At 47.2% G+C, this 16,457-nt stretch overlaps 1 protein-coding gene across 2 annotated transcripts in view; it reads right to left on the reverse strand.

Moving 5' to 3' along the window:
• PKP1 (plakophilin 1) overlaps window positions 1-16,457 on the reverse strand; it is a 67,606-nt gene that overhangs the window by 24,452 nt on the left and 26,697 nt on the right. For both annotated transcript variants that reach the window (XM_039537679.1, XM_039537680.1), the window contains one exon: window positions 8,180-8,574. In XM_039537679.1, coding sequence (XP_039393613.1) covers window positions 8,180-8,574 — 395 coding nt within the window. The remainder of the gene's footprint in view (window positions 1-8,179; window positions 8,575-16,457) is intronic.

The raw sequence follows: 16,457 nt of genomic DNA on the forward strand, positions 1-16,457 counted from the left end.
TTTAGAGGCTGATGACTTCTTTGAAAGATGCCACCAGATTCAAGTAGGCAACAGCCCCTCAGCCTACTACTGTTAGATCTTATGGGTTTGTTTATCTAGACAGATCTATCAATATTGCAGTATGGTCCATGCAAAGAGAGCTGCAACCATCATGAACTCAAGAAACCTGGTGGGCTAAGTATTCAGGTCATGACTCAGTTTTTAACCCAGTCCTTACTCCCACTGACATCCATAATAATGGAATGATGCCGTTTGTTTACAAAAAGAAGGCTGGGAAACTGTGTGTGACCTCTTGTAGATTTCAGAATGATGACCATGATCATAAGCATCTACTTTAACATTCAGGGTGCTAAATCACCGGCTTGTTTCAAGGAAAGCCATTGTTGTTTGTGGCCATGTTATTGTCAGAAAAAGAGCCTAGAGAGGGAGGTTTGAAGCTGAGTTGTTGATAGACACTGACAATGGAATGATTGTAGATGTCTATAGAATCCCGAGGCGAGTTACAAGAGAGTATGGACTTGGTGGGGGGGATGGAAAGCCTGGGGAAAAAAAACCCACCCAAACTTTGAAAATGCACCTCCCTGCTCTGGAAATGAGAGGCCTGATTATCTCCTGCCTTGCACCTATGCAGAGTGGGTAGAAAGTGCTCCCACTTCACAATGCTAATGACAACACAAGGTGCAATGCAAGGAAAAATCAAGCACTAGCAGTCCAATTGTTTGTTTAATTTTATTTAAAGAATTAACTGAATGCAAGTGGAAAATGGAAGGTCACAGGATGGGTGAAACTAAAATGTTCAGGGGATTTGGTGGAACAAAGCATCCAAGAGTTCAGCTTCTGCCATGATGTTTTCCCTTGTTTGTGCTCCCATTGACATCAACGGGGTTTTACTGTTGACTTCAGTGAGGTCACGATCAGATCCTGTCAGGACATTGTGTCTTTGGGAACTGGATGTTTCTTGGTTTCAGCATATGGAGGGAATATTCCTGATGGGAAAATCCAGCAGACACTAAAAGAGAATTATATCTTTTCTACTGAATTTTTAAATTAACTTATGAAATTCCATAGAGAGAGACGATCCTCTATTAAATTCTATTAAACAATCCACAGAAAGGTGTCATTCTCTATCACATTGTATAGACTGTCCAGAGTAACTTCCATGGTACCTTAATGGTTTCATCTCTATTAAGTTCTATAGGGTTTCCCCATAAAGGATAGCCCCTCTTGCTGAGATTTTGTTATTAAGCGAGAAACAAAGTTCAGTCTCATATAAAATGAGGGCAGGAATGGTTGACTTTGAACCTTCAGAACCTCAGAAGACGTTTGCTTTGGGCCATGTTTTGGTGAAGGTTCAGGATGGTGTCATTTTATCTAATCCATTCTGACCATCTCTACCAGGCTGATGGTAGCTTTGGAACTGAAGCCCTCCCTCCACAAATAGAACAGGCACAGCCTGAGCTGTGACAGGGGAGTTTCTCCCTCTACTGTATCCATGCTGACAGGAGAGGAAAGTAGGAAAGTTCTATCTCCGGGGATCATTCAATCTTTGGCCATTCTCCTGAGCATACCAGCTGATGAGTGCCAGCTATGATGGCAGCTATGATGGCATCCAGTTCTAGAAGTTCTCAACACAGGGGCAATTTTTATAGGTGAGATCCCCATCAGGGTCAGTTTTTCAAGGACAACTCCCCACACAGGCATTTCCACAGAGTGTCAAATCCATCCCCAGCCAGAACCATAGAGGGAAATCTCTGTAACCAGGTCCAGTTCCACAGTGGAAAGAGTCAGCAACCAGAATCCATTTTCTCCAGGGGAATTCATCCAAGGGAACAACTCCTCACTCAGGTTAAGTTCCACAACCAGAGCAACTAAGTAAAATGGAAACTTTTCTTCTTGTTATTGAGAGTCTAGGGGCCCTGGGGACGAAGGAGCAGGGAGGAGCTAGGAAAGCCACTGCTCATTGTTTATTAAAAACATTACAGAGAAGATAATATCCACAAGCCCAATGATTCCTAACATATGACTCAAAGCCCCTTGCACTGAGCACCTTTCCACAACCATTAGGAACTCAAATATGGCTCAGAGTATTGTCACTCATCTTTGATCCACCCAAATAATTACTGTTGAAGCTTTGACACCATAGGCAGCTAGCTAGGCGGATTCCCTTCCATTCTTCATAGATTTATAAATTCCAAGGCCAGATTGGACCACTGTGATCTTCCTGTCTGACCTCCTGTACAACACAGGCCATAGAATTTCCCCAAAATAATACATGTTTTGAATCAGAGCAGATCTTTAAGAAAAGCATCCCATCTTGATTAAAAAATTGCCGGTGATGGGGAAATCCACCAAGATGGGACGTTTTTCTAAAAGATCTGCTCTGGGAATTATTTTGGGGGAAGTTCTATGGCTTGTGTCATACAGGAGGTCAGACTGGATGATCATAATGGCCCCTTCTGGTCTTAGAATCTGTCACTGTTGGCAAGTTGTTTCAATGGTTTGAGAGCTAAAGACCTGAGAGATGAACCCCAATGTGCTATTCACAAGACACTGAAAGGAGGCAGTTTTCTTCCTGTCATGAACGACTGCAGTATGAACCCCCACTAGGCCAACTGTGATGGATGTCATAACAAACAGAGGCATCACTCTACCTTTGGGAAACAGATATACACTTCAGGCGACTCTTTCTGGCCTCTAGTGAACCAGACCGTGATTACTTGTGCTGACAGTCCGAACTATGGTCATTTGCAGAGGTAGTTTACAGCAGGGAAGAACGATTCAGGGCTAGGCTCCACGTTTGGTATTGCCCCATGGTTCCATCAGCCTGGACAGGGAGGATAGATACATTCCCTGCTATTGACCTCTCTTCAGTCTCTCAGTCATCTCCAGAAAGGAGCTATATCAGGCACCACGACCTCCATCAGAGACTAGTCTACAATGCTGGATATAACAGATCAGTGAGGTGTTGCGCTCTAACTTTTAAGAACAATTTATATTGTCATAGTTACGGCGGCAGCGCACCCAGTGCTTCAGGCACAACCCATGCAGGCCAGGCTAGCATAGCACAGCCCTGGCAGTGTTGCCAGGATGTCTTGTGTTAGGCACACATGGACAGTGATGAACGTATCAGGCTTTGTACTGGATTCTGGCCAGGCAACAAGTCCAGAGGATCCCATTCGAGTCAACAGCTTTGCTGCCTATTCCATAGCATCCAGTCTGATACCCATGGCCCTTTTCTTTAGCTCAGGTTTTCAGTGCTCCTCTGTCAGTTATTCTCTATACGACTTACGGTCATGCCCACACCTGCCGTCACTTCTGAGGTGATGAAGCATTTACTCCATGAGATGTTGACCAATGGGGGCAAGTGGGTCACCACATGCCATTGCCACCGACAGCCACACATTTTAAGGTGTACCCAGCAGATGTATCTTAGCCTCTTTCTTCCGCCTACAGCTGAATGGTGGGGGTAAAGCAAACATGCCAACCACATCCTGAAAGAAGATCTCAGTGCACATCTGGCATTATGGCTGACATTGTTCCCCTTCCAAAATTCAGTGCATGCTACAGCTCAAGTCCAGCAGTCCTCATGCTAGCGAGGGTCTGCAAGCATCAGAACTCACCTTTTTGGCCTTACAGAGAAGAACATGGAGTCCCTCTCTGGCAGGCTACCATGGAGCAGAGATAACTGGCCTAGCTTGGTGGGATTTGAATCTGGGACCTGAAATGCTACAGGCAAGAGCCTCTACAGCTTCAGCTAAAGGTAGGACTCCCCTAGTTGGTGGCAGTAGTAGTTTCCTGTCCTTTTATGTGTACCAGCTGGAGAGGGACAAAATATGCCCTTGCTCCTAGCATGCATTATATACAGCCTGCCCTTCACTAACTGCTCATAGCGTTCACTTTGAAACTGGTGGCACTGGAGTGAAGGGAGCTTTCTCCTAACTGGGCAGAGTCACTACAGATCAGTTAGCCAACATGGCCAGCAACGAGTGACCGAGTGACACACCATACGACTGGAGGAGGAACTGACTGCAAAGAGTTCCACTCTAGGGACATGCAAATGGCACTACTTGGGAGCTGACCAGCTGCAGCAGCCATTGGAATAAGCACAACAAAAGGCATGTTCTGAGCCCTCAAAGACTCTGAGCTGGGACATGTGGCCCCCAGTGAGTCCCACCATGCCCCAGGGCTTAGAACAGGAATATCATGCTTTACATCCAGGTGAAGGGGGAAGCAGAGGTGAATGAAGAGGTGATTGTCTGCTGTGAGTTAAACAAGCTTAAGATTTTATTCCCATAACCACTGAGTCCGCCTGATAACTTCAGAGCAAACTGTCCAGCTAGGACCTGGTGTATGGGGGGGGAAGCTACAGGTCTTCAAGGGGGAAAATTCTCAAACCAGCCTAAGTTCTACAAGCAGATCTGAACAAGTTCTACAAGGGGTCAACTTTCCCAACAGAACCAGTTCTACAAGGCAGGGGAAAACCCACAACAAGGTTTTGTTTTACAAGAACAACAATTCCAAAATCCAAATCTATGAGAGACAATACGCTTCCATCACAGCCAGATAGGGAAGGGGAGCAATTCCCCAACCAGAACCAGTGGTACATCAGTGGAGTCTTCCCATGCAGAAAGTACTGCACAAGAGAGAGGTCATTTCTAGAAGGGGAAGAGTTGTCTCCTAAAGAACTCAGAGAAAACACACAACCAAGAATAGTTCTAGAAATACAATAATGCCCTGACCAGATCCAGTTCTGTATGAGGGATTACTCAGTACAGCTAGCTTTACAATTCTAATGCACTTAGCATCCTGGTACCAAAGTGCAAATAATACCATAGCCATACCAAAAAGTTAAATAGACCATATTTTCCATCTTCTCTTGCTAAGAGCCACTGTGATATGTGCTTGTAGTTCTTTTTTAATTCAACTCTCATCCCTTTCTTCCTTTTACTTCTTACTACTTCTCCTCCTCCTCCTCCTCTTTTCTCTGTATCATTTACTTGTCCCCACCAAGGTAGCTTCAGAATTATTGAGGAAAAGCCCAGGGTAAAAGGATGGATTTTCATTTTCCCAGCCCGACCCTATTCCACAGCAAGACCTCTCCAACCTCAGCCAGTTCTACAATGGAGTGATGCAGCAGATGGAACTAAAACCAGATAGGTTAGCGGGATCATTCAGAACAAGACCAGCTCTACATTAGGGGTAATTTTCTGTCTAGGAATCGTTTTACAGCAGGGATAGCACCCATATCAGAATCAGTTCCACAAGGAGGACCACTCACGATTGTAAACAGTTCTCCAAAAGAGAAACACCCCAATCCAGCTCAATTTCTCAGGGGTACAATGCCTGCCTATACACTGCATCAACCTGGATCGGTTCTAAAAAGAATTCATCCAAAACAAGACCAGTAGTGCAGTGTGGTCAACCCCAAAACCAAGACTATCTCTGGAGAGGACCATCAGTCCAGAGAGATTGCTAAGAGGGAGAATGCTTCCCAACCAGAACCCAGTTCTGCAAGAGGATAACTGCACAGAACCTGCTCTACATAGGAGCAAGCCCACTTATTCAACTGCATAACCATGTCCAGTTGTTCACGGGAGACAATCTGACAAGCAAGGCCAGTGTTTCATTGCAGACAACTTATTCTCTGACACAAAACGTTCCTAGTATGAGGATAACGCCCCACACAGTCCCTGTTCTGCAAGGTGAAAACTCCGCCTTAAGAACCACTAGTACACAGTGGACAATGCCACAACCAGGGAAAATTCTTCAATAGTAACCATTACTCAGCCAAGCCCAGTTCCTCAAGGACAACTCCTCCTCTCAATGATGGGGACAGATGCCCAAGAAAGACCTGTACTTCCAAAAGAACAAAATGCTGCCTAGGTCTCCCAGGGGCAGAACTCTCCAACCAGATCGAGTTCTGCAACAAACTGCACCCAGCCCAGAAGCAGTCCTACAAAGACGGCACGTCCCCAGTAAGAACAAGTTCTACAGAACCTAACAAACGCACAGGTGACAACTCCACAACCAGACCCAGGGTAATAACAACCCCCATCAGAACTAGTTTTCATCTCCCCAGCAAGTGTGAAAAATCGGGACGGGGTGGGGGATAATAGGTGCCTATATAAGACAAAGCCCCAAATATTGGGACTGTCCCTATAAAATCAGGACAACTGGTCACCTTAAGCAAGAGTGGCTTTTCAAAGGGAATAACTCCCTAACCGATCTACACAAAGGAAGTGTCCTTCCTCTCAATTCGCTCTAGAGGGCAGCACTCACTAGGCAGAGCCACTTTTACTAGTCAGACCACTCCCCAAATTAAACTAGTTCTACGGTGGGGGACAACCCCCCTGCCAGGTACAATTCTAAAAAGGACTAAACTCCCCATCCAGAACCAGTTCTACCAGGATGACACCTCCCAAGCCAAGTCTAATGCTTCATGATAGACAACTCCCAAGTCAGAACCAGTTCTGCAGGGTGAGCCACACCCCAAGCTGGGAGGGTTCTGCAAAGGGGACCACTCCCTAACCAGGGGATGTTTGGCATTGGAGAGCATTTCTGACACAAGGGCAGTTCTCCCTGGAGTAAATCTTCAGAAAACCACAGCCATTCTTCAAGGAATCATATCATTCCATAATTATGACTATCTCTACATATGAGAAAAGTTCCATGTAGACCAGTATCAGAGGGGTAGCCGTGTTAGTCTGGATCTGTAAAAGCAGCAAAGAATCCTGTGGCACCTTATAGACTAACAGACGTTTTGAAGCATGATCTTTCGTGGGTGAATACCCACTTCGTCGGATGCAACCGACGAAGTGGGTATTCACCCACGAAAGCTCATGCTCCAAAACGTCTGTTAGTCTATAAGATGCCACAGGATTCTTTGCTGCTCATGTAGACCAGCAATTTCAGTAGGGGAACAGCGACCCAGCAGGGACCAATTACTTAAAGGTAACATTCACCTTATGCAGAAAACATCTTCATTGTTGCAACTATTCACTGGGTGTATTTCTTCACCCTACAGCCTCTCCGCCTACTTCCCATAACTGGAGTGAATTCCTTCTAGTTATGAAAATGGCGGCCTTCCATCCCAAAGCAATTACAGGGTTTATGAAATGAGCCAATGGACAACACCATGCTCTGAGCAATGGGCCATCCAGCCACAAGGAAAGCCGTGGCTAAACTGAGTAACATTTTGCATGTGCAAAAGTAGCGAAGGCTGCGCCTGCATAAAGCCAAATCGCCAACAGCCCAGCTCATGGAGTCTCAGACCCTGCTAAACACCTGTGGACAATTTTCAGTGAGGGAGATTTACAAGTGGTGTGTAAAGCTAAGAGTCAAAACTCAGCGGTGATCAAGGGGCATGAACTGGCCCCCAAAATGGAATTTTCACAACCTCTGCGTCATGCTCTCAGGCTGCATTAGGCAAGGCTTTCGGGCAGATCCTGTAGTGACTGCTGTTTTTATTGTAATTATTCATTCTATGCAGTGAGGCAGCACCGCATAAACCAGGGCCCTATTGTGCTGGTGTTGCACAAACAGAGAAATGGCTAGTGAGACAACGCAGGTTTGAACACCACGGCTCAGAGCAGCACCTCCTGAGCACAAGCTAGGCTCATCGATCTCTGAATGCAGATGTTTGCAAGAAAGTGACGTTTGGGACACGAAGCACCTCTGCCACCCCTCATATACCTCCCACACTTGTAAGTGTCTGATGGGATTGCATACTGTGATAGGGAAGGGAATGAGCAGAATAGAATAGATCACAGCATAATTTGGGATCAGACTGTGAAGTACTTTCACTCTGTCCTTTTTCTGGACAAACTCACAGTTGGACTAAATCCTGAGGCCCTTTCTGAGCGTCTGCTCGTCCTTACTCACCTCCTGCGGAAATCAGCCAGTGCTGTCTAAGCAAAGGCTTGGTTTGGGAGTGCAGTGGGACTCAGTGGCACTCAGCAGGTACCCAGCACCTCTCAGGATCAGACCCCGGGAGCTGGTCATTTGGAAATTGGACTCATAGTATGAAAACTGGTGCTTTTTTGCAGGGAAATGAACGCCAACCCAAAGTGGCAGGGCGAGCAGGAGAGGCACTCGACCAAGGCCCCTGAATTCCAGGGGTTTCACCCTGCAGAGAAGTCCTAGGCTAATCCATTGAGCTCACAGGCATGTGGGAACTCACCTAGAGCTGGACATAGAATGCCCATACACCCCGTCCTGCCTGCCGCTCGTCACGGGCTGGGCGTACAGCGCGTCCAGCTTGTTGCCCGAAGGGCAGGAGAGGTTGCGATCCGGGAGGGGTTTCCTAGTGGTCCCATGGTGGGTGCTGCAGGTGCTGTACATGCTCTGGCGGTTCAGGGTTGCCTTTTGCACTGCCTGGTTTCTCCTGAGCGTGCCCCGGGGAGGCTCGCAGCATAGGTCAGGCTCACTCCGGCTGCTCTTCAGGCAGTAGTTGCCGCCGGGGCTGGTGGGGCTGCAGACGGCTTTGCTGTGGTGCCGGCTGCCCCAGCCCTCCATCTGACTGTAAGAGCTGAAGCGTCGGTTGTCGGTCTCTCTTTTAAGGGTCCCGTTGTACATCTGAAGGGGGAGGAAACAGGAAACAAAACAATTAAAAGGGGCTTGAAGTGACTCCCAGGAGTTCACCAAATGGGGCCAAATCCTGAGAGGCACTGAGCCCTGGCTTTAATGGGAGCTGTGGGCACGCCACCCACTAACTACAATAGGACCTGTTCATGGTACTTTGATGGTCCCCATTATCCTAGTGTCTGAGCACCTCACAATCTTTACCATCTCTCTCCTCCCAGGTAGAACACTGCTAATATCCCCATTGTACAGCTAGAAAACCGAGGCTAGAAAGACTAAGTGACTCACCCAGGGAGTCTGGAGCACTGCAGGGAATTGAATCCTGGTCTCCTTGCATCAGTTTAGCACCCTAGCCCCTGAACTACCCCACCTTCTTGTAGTTTTACCCAATACTGTGCATTAATATTCATCCCAAAGGCTTCTCAGCCTCTTAACCAACTCTATATACACCTGACCCACCTCACCCAACACCAACGTGCAGCCACCTCTGGACTGGAATGTGGCAGCCTTCGAACAGAGTGCAGCGACACTGAATTTGGCAGGGCATCAGGGCAAATGTCCCATTTCTCACAGAATGGGATCTTATATGAACTCCAGGGGTCTGGAGCTCAGGTGTATATGTCATGTGAAAGGCGTGTCACCCCCCTTCCATCACAGTCGCTGACTCTAACACTGTTCTATCCTTCCCATTGCTTGCTTTGTCCTTATCAACTCCCATCTTCCACCCTGACAGACACACTAACCCGTATGTGAGAATTCCCCAATAGAGGCCCAAAATGAGGCCCATGTGGGGAAAATAGGATGGATTTATGCATTAAAGAAGGAGTGAATGACTAGCTCATGCCAATGATAATGTTTGAAGTTTTGAGAACAATACGGTGAAATTTCTTAAGAAATGCCATGGCTAAACCAGCAAAACACCACCGTATTTAGTTCAAAGAAATGGGCCTGATTCTGACCTGTTACACTGGTGCACATCCACAGTGACTTCAGTGGAGTTACTCCAGATTTGCCCCAGTGTAACTGAGCTCAGGAACTGGCTTGAGATTCTGTTGCAACAACACCACTTCTGGATGCTAACTTTGGCATCTGCCTCTTGGAGGGCCGCACTTGGCAGAGGACTGGGAACGTTGCCATCTAGGAAAGGGGGTGCTAAGGTGTTTTACTCTGTGTAAAAAAACAACAAACAACAAACCCAGGCAGTTAGGGCAGCTTTCCTGACAGACAACTAGCAACGCTGGAAATCCTGGCCCGTTCCTCTTACAGCACAGTGGAACCTGTGTCGTCAGGATATCCATGTGGACACAGCCTTCGGTCCCACTTACACAGCTCTCCTGATCAGCAGAAGATGCCAGTAGGGTACTAAGGCTGCTGCTATTGTGAGGAGGCCCTGCAGCCATGTTGCAGGCCAGAAAAAACGGAGTCTTTGTCCGCTGCCTGCTCAGTGCTATTCTAATCTATCCAGGTTCTTCTGCCATGCCCATCGCCATTGTGTCTGAGCCCCTGGGCAGGGAGAGCTGTGAGACACATTACCCCGATGGCCATGGCCAGTGCCTGTCTTTGACACTGGCTCCTTCTCTTAAATCCCCAACAGCAGCAGTTACAGGGCCAGGCCCTGAGCTCCTTGCTCAGCCCTACAAATGCTCATGGAATTTGGGAAGCTACACCCTGAGATCCTTCTGTGGGGCTAACGCTGCTCTCAGTTCCAGCAGTATAAATCTGGAGTGACTCCGGAGTGACTCAGCATCACTGAGAACAGAATCTAATTTTCATGTTCACTCAGTCCTAACCCAGGCAAACTCCCATAAACAATGAACAGAAGTCTTCAAAATTTGGCCCGCCAGCATTGAGTGGCATGAGGGTCCAACCGGTTCCTCACAGAACACCCCCATTAGGCAGGGTTCCTAATTCCACACGTCCCAGTTGAGTGGCGTGAACTGCACTCCACTGAACAAAGGGAGTGCTCCCTTTCTCTGCCTCCTCCTGTTCCTCCTCCAGCTAAGCCAAGCGTTGGCCTGATGTGCCCTGAGAGAAAAGGGGAGGGGAAGAGATGACTTGGTAACTTACTGGTCAGCTACAGTGAAGAGGAACTGGGGGATGATGAACCATTGTCATGGGCCCCCATCCAAACCCTCTCTATGAATTCTGGGATGGGATAAGCCACAGCACCCGTACAAATTAGGGCTCCTTTGGAAACTCAGGCCTTAAACTCAGCGTCTGTGGTTGAGAGTGGGGCTATAATGATGCCCTCCAGCTCAGAACAGGGCAGCTGCAGATGTTTACCTTATGAACTCTCAGCCTACCCTACACATAGGTGCTGAGTGGATTTGTTGAGAGACTCACTTCTCTGCTTTGGCCTCTGTTCTACCTGCACATAAGGCCTGATCCATAGTCAGTGAGAGTCTTTCCACTGACCTCCAAAGGCTTTGCATCAGGCCCATACCGTACACAGCAACCCTCAGATAACAACTAGGGCTGTGCTACCTGAACAAGGTCTAGAATGGGAACAGCCCAGCAGCTGGCAGCATCTGCAGTAAAACTCATGCGCTGGCTTCGGTAATGAGCTTCTCACCACACAGCAGCTGTTTTCCAGGAGTGTGCAAGAGGTTTCCCAACTACCGTGCCCCACCCAGATCGGAGCTGTGCTGACTTGCTGGTGAGGGTTCATTGTCTATCAGAAAAGAGTCTTCCCAAAAAAGGCAATAAGATGGAATTCGCCATTCCAAGGATGGTGGGGAGGAGAGATAGTTTATCAGCTAAACAACAACCGACTGCCGGCCATGCTAAAATGCAGGATGAAATAATTCCCCCATGACATACACACCAAGACAAACAGCGTGTACACGCCCCCATCCTCACACCTCCCCTCATCTGCTCTCCCAGCAGGCCCCCGACGTGAACACATTGACAAGAAAAACAGCAGCTTCACATCAATAATATGTTAAGTCCTTAATGGAAATATAATAGATAGTTGAATGGCTGTAGCAAAGGCCCCAGGGGCTCAACATCTCTGCCAAATTGCTGACAGCTCCTCAAAATAATCCTAGCAGAGTCAAACCCGACACTGACTCATAAAGGGAAGCCATAGCAAGGGTGTGTGTGGGGGAGTGCTCAGTCTAACAACCTGCTGCTTCTTTATTCCACCCAGCCCGTAGAGATCACATACCCTTGAGAGCTTGCACAGAGCAAAGGTGATCATGGCTAGGCAGGAGAGAATGAGCCAAGCCACTCCTGAGATGTCAGAGCCTCACCCCATTCTAACTGCATCATTCCTAGAAGCTAGAATCTTCCCAAGGGAGGGTCCCATCTCTACATATGATGTATCTGTGTAAAATGTAATACTGAGATGGCTTTGGTCAAAGGCCATCTCCCTGGGGCCACTAACTATTGGTGCATGGGTGGCATTAGCCACTGGATACAGCAAAGTCTTCCCCACATGGCCACCACTGGTTGATGGAAGTTGTCACAGGGCTGCTACTCAGCAAGGCTCTCTGGTGCAATACTAACCCAATACTCCTTGCTGAAGCTGTTACCAGAGTCCATCTTATACACCACGGGCTCTCAAACTTTTGTACCGCTGACCCCTTTCATATCACAAGTCTCTGAGTGCGACCCCCCTTTATAAATTAAAAACACTTTTTTATATATTTAACACCATTATAAATGCTGGAGGCAAAGCTGGGTTTGGGGTGGAGGCTGACAGCTCGCGACCCCCCATGTAATAACCTCGCGACCCCCTGAGGGGTCCCGACCCCCAGTTTGAGATCCCCTGTTACACACCCACCTGCCTGCCACATGTGTATAGCACTTTCCTCATTGCACACAGAGTTCTCCTCTGAGATGCCGGGGGTCCTGTGCTGTGCATTCGATTAGTACGTCCATAGCAGGTTTGTGTTTGTTCGAAGGCAAAGGACATTTGCGTCCTGCCACCCATTCCCCAGCTTGAATTCAAACTTCTGCTGACTTGCAGGCGTATTATGAGGATAACACCTGCTGCAGGCAGCTTGCTCAGACCTCCAGAGTAGCTAAGAGAGCCACTTATTATCAGGAACCGTTAGTCTAGACCCCTTAGCCCATCAGTGCTGATCCTGTAAGAGGCCTGTATTGAATCATATGATCAAAACCCTCCACCCTTCCCTAGGTCCTACTATTTCTCCTTAGTGGAAGGCATCACCGTAAAGAGAAAGAGCTGCTGGTTGGCGGGTTCATTACACTCTGTATTCTAGCTCTGACTGAGGAATGAGCACGTCCACCATAAAAGCAACAGGGTCCCCTCTAAACTGAAGAATTGCTCTGGCTTCCCTGTTAAGCTCATAAGCTAACCATCCCTGCCTTTGAACCACTCCAACAAGCAACAGGGGAAGGTCCTCTTGCCTGCACGCCTACGTCAGTTAACTCAAGTTGCAGGGACAGAGGAGATATTTCTCCTGCTTGGACGCAGAGTGACATCCTGCTGGGGTGTCCCTTCCTCGCCTCTCAGGATGAGCACGGGGGCCAAATCCCAGCTAAGTAGGCTCCAGCAGGCCTCCTTCAGCTTAGAACTGGTCATTACAGTTGAATGGAGTTTCCTAAGCACGTGGAATGTCCTCTGCTGTCATACTGATCTGGGGCTTAGGGCCAGGTGGGGAGAATATACAAAAATCAACAGCTGGCACAAGTGAGGGAGAGAACGCTGCTGAGTACAGGGCCTGATTCTCTATTCCCCTACACCAGATTTATGGAGAGGAGAGGACAACTGGGCCAACAGACTGGGTCAAATCCCCTCTCATTTACATTGGACTCTGGATCTGCCCTAGGTAGAGCTGAGCAAAGAACTGCTTTTTCGGTTTGGTGGCTGAACTGAAAAATACAAAAATTGATTGTTTCATTTGACCCAAAATAGTTTTCTCCCCTCATTTCTTTTTTTTTGGGGGGGGGGGATTATCCTTGGTTTGTTTTAAACAAAGCTAGCTAAATTTCTAAATGAAAGAGTTGAAACATTTCATTTAGAAAATGTCAAAACAAAACATTTTGACTTGCTCAATTTTTTCCCCCAGACAAAAGTATTTGCTCAGTTTGACCCAAATACATGAATAGTTTCACTTGAACCAAAGCTGGATTTTTTTAGCAAATAAAGAATTTGCCTGAAAAATTCTGGCTGGCTCTAGCACTAGGATCACAGAGCAGTCTGGATCTCTATCTAACATAAACAGTGGTTATATACATATCTGAGCACAGTGTCACCAGCTGTTTCCCCACCTATGCCAGTTTCCTAGTCATAGCAAAGAGAAGACCAAAATATATTCATGAATTACAGCAGACGTTGATTGCACAAAGGAGATATACAATGTAATGAACATTCAGGGAGCCCCCCCTGGAACCAGACCCAATAATATGGGGTGGGAGAAAAGGAGCAGGGAGGGGACACAGAGCGAGAATGTGCTGATTATAATTACCCTGGTTCTCCTTTATCAAGTGGTGTTTCTTGGTTGAGAATTCCACTGGTTTGTACAGTTATCCAAGATGACTGCTCATGTGCACACACACACGTACTCACATTGGATCAGACAGAGGGTACAGGTCACCAAAGAATTTGTCCGAATCAGTTTTTTTCCTCTAAAATGTACCTAAATTGATCACTTAATTAACTCCAAGTGTGGGCTTGGTGCCTCACCTGCAGTGTTCTCGACCTAATATCTATCCATCCGTCCATCCAATCCAGGGTGATCATAACATATAATAAGAGAATCCGAGCACCAAAGGTAGCTCTGAGTAATGGCATTCTGCGCTCTGATTCACCTTGGCCAGAAACTGCGGGCTGCCCCATGGGATCTTGTGGGGAAAGGAATGAGCAGCAGGGTAAAACTGATTAAGGATGCTTTGTTCACCATCTGGACTAAGGGAAACCAACTCTGGAGCAGGAGGAGAACATGTGATTATGCAGTTTATGCACCCAAGACCCCTTTCTCTAATAGGCAGCAGGTTTAAAACAAATACAAGGAAGTTCTTCTTCACGCAGCGCACAGTCAACTTGTGGAACTCCTTGCCTGAGGAGGTTGTGAAGGCTAGGACTATAACAGGGTTTAAAAGAGAACTGGATAAATTCATGGTGGTTAAGTCCATTAATGGCTATTAGCCAGGATGGGTAAGGAATGGTGTCCCTAGCCTCTGTTTGTCAGAGGGTGGAGATGGATGGCAGGAGAGAGATCACTTGATCATTGCCTGTTAAGTCCACTCCCTCTGGGGCACCTGGCATTGGCCATTGTCAGTAGACAGGATACTGGGCTAGATGGACCTTTGGTCTGACCCAGTATGGCCGTTTTTATGTTCTTATGTTCTCCACTTAGCAAGAATCATGTTATTTTTCCTCTTTCCATTACGTTGGTATCACTTGGGTGAAGCCAGATGTTCCAGCACTTCCAATGGGGAACATGCTTATTTGAGGATTAACAAAGGGGAATAAATCACTACTTCCCATGCACACCTACCATAGATCCCAAGTCCATAATAATGGGATCTGAACTTCTCCAAAGCTTGTGGGTGTTTGTCCATGGTTTTAGTCCAGCCTCACGTCTAGCTTTATTATTTTTTTAAGAGTGCAGAGCAGGGCTGGCAAAGCTCAGAAATTGCCCCTGAAAATGGGAAACGAGGCACAAAATCATGACTCATTCCGCACTGCAAGTTTTGCAAAGCTCCGTACGAAAGCACAACCAGAGTCCCCACACAGTGATCTCACTGTGAGACTTTCTGCTTTTCCTACAGCAGCTCTGCACAGCCCTGCCCTTCCCTGAGCAGTACAGATTCACTCGGTGAGTTCAGAATTTCCTACAGTCCCTACCAACAGAGCAGAAGATCTACTGCAATACTGCCTAAACTTGTAGCTCTGGAAAGCTGAGGTCCTCCTAGTCCCATTGACTCAATGGAAGTCCCTCGTATCCTGCTAGGGCCCTGAGTTTGAGTCTGAAATTCTCATCACCCCTATAAAATGAACTTAGAAATCCAAGCTTAGTCCCTAGGAGACACTGATCCATACAAAAATACAATGAAGAAGGGGGCTGAGGGGCAATGGCAGAGTTGCAAAGGTAGAGGAGCTCTCAGAGTCAGAACTTCCCTGACCAGCCCAAGAGTCGATCCCTTTCCTTCACAAGCAGTAAAATCCACCCACATCTAAATTAACAAGCATGTCCAGAGCACCATTCCTCAGCCCAGGATTGCAAAGCACTTCGGGATCATTAATTAAGTCACATAACACCCACAGGGGGTAAGTAAATATGTATCATTATCCCCATTTTACAGATGGGGAAACTGAGTCATGGTGAGTCACATAACAATATTCATTATTATTATGGTTAACAACATTTAGCCCTGTTATTGTGCTTTTCATGCACAGACCACAAAGCACTTTACTAAAAGGGGAAGATCCTCACTGAGCAGATGGGGAAACTGGGGCACAGAGAGGCAAGGCGACTTGTTCAAGGTTGCACAGCAGGTCAGTGCCAGCACCAGGAATTGTACCCAGATTTCCTGATTTGCTTTTCAGCTCCAAGACACACACACCCCACACACTCCAGTGGCTGCGTGTTTCTGAATTCTGCACCTCAGAACGCAATCTCTTTATTACCCAGCTCTGATTTTTTTTTAACTCACTACCAGTTTGTTTATTTCTAGAGCAGCAGACAGCAAAAAGGAAATGATGCCATATAAACATGTCGAGACCGAGTCTCTCCCAGGCCGCAGGGGAAAGCTGTGGCAATGAAATATGACTGGGTCCCACCCTGAGTGATGGGTGGAGAACACCCTTGATCTTGCTTGTGAAATGCAGTGGTTGCTGCCTTTTAACACAGCACAGCAAGGAGAACACTTGCAAAAGCAGCAAAAATATATTGCTCCTCCCGAGA

This window comes from Mauremys reevesii, linkage group 4 (genome assembly GCF_016161935.1).
Source record: "Mauremys reevesii isolate NIE-2019 linkage group 4, ASM1616193v1, whole genome shotgun sequence".
Lineage (NCBI taxonomy): Eukaryota > Metazoa > Chordata > Testudines > Geoemydidae > Mauremys > Mauremys reevesii.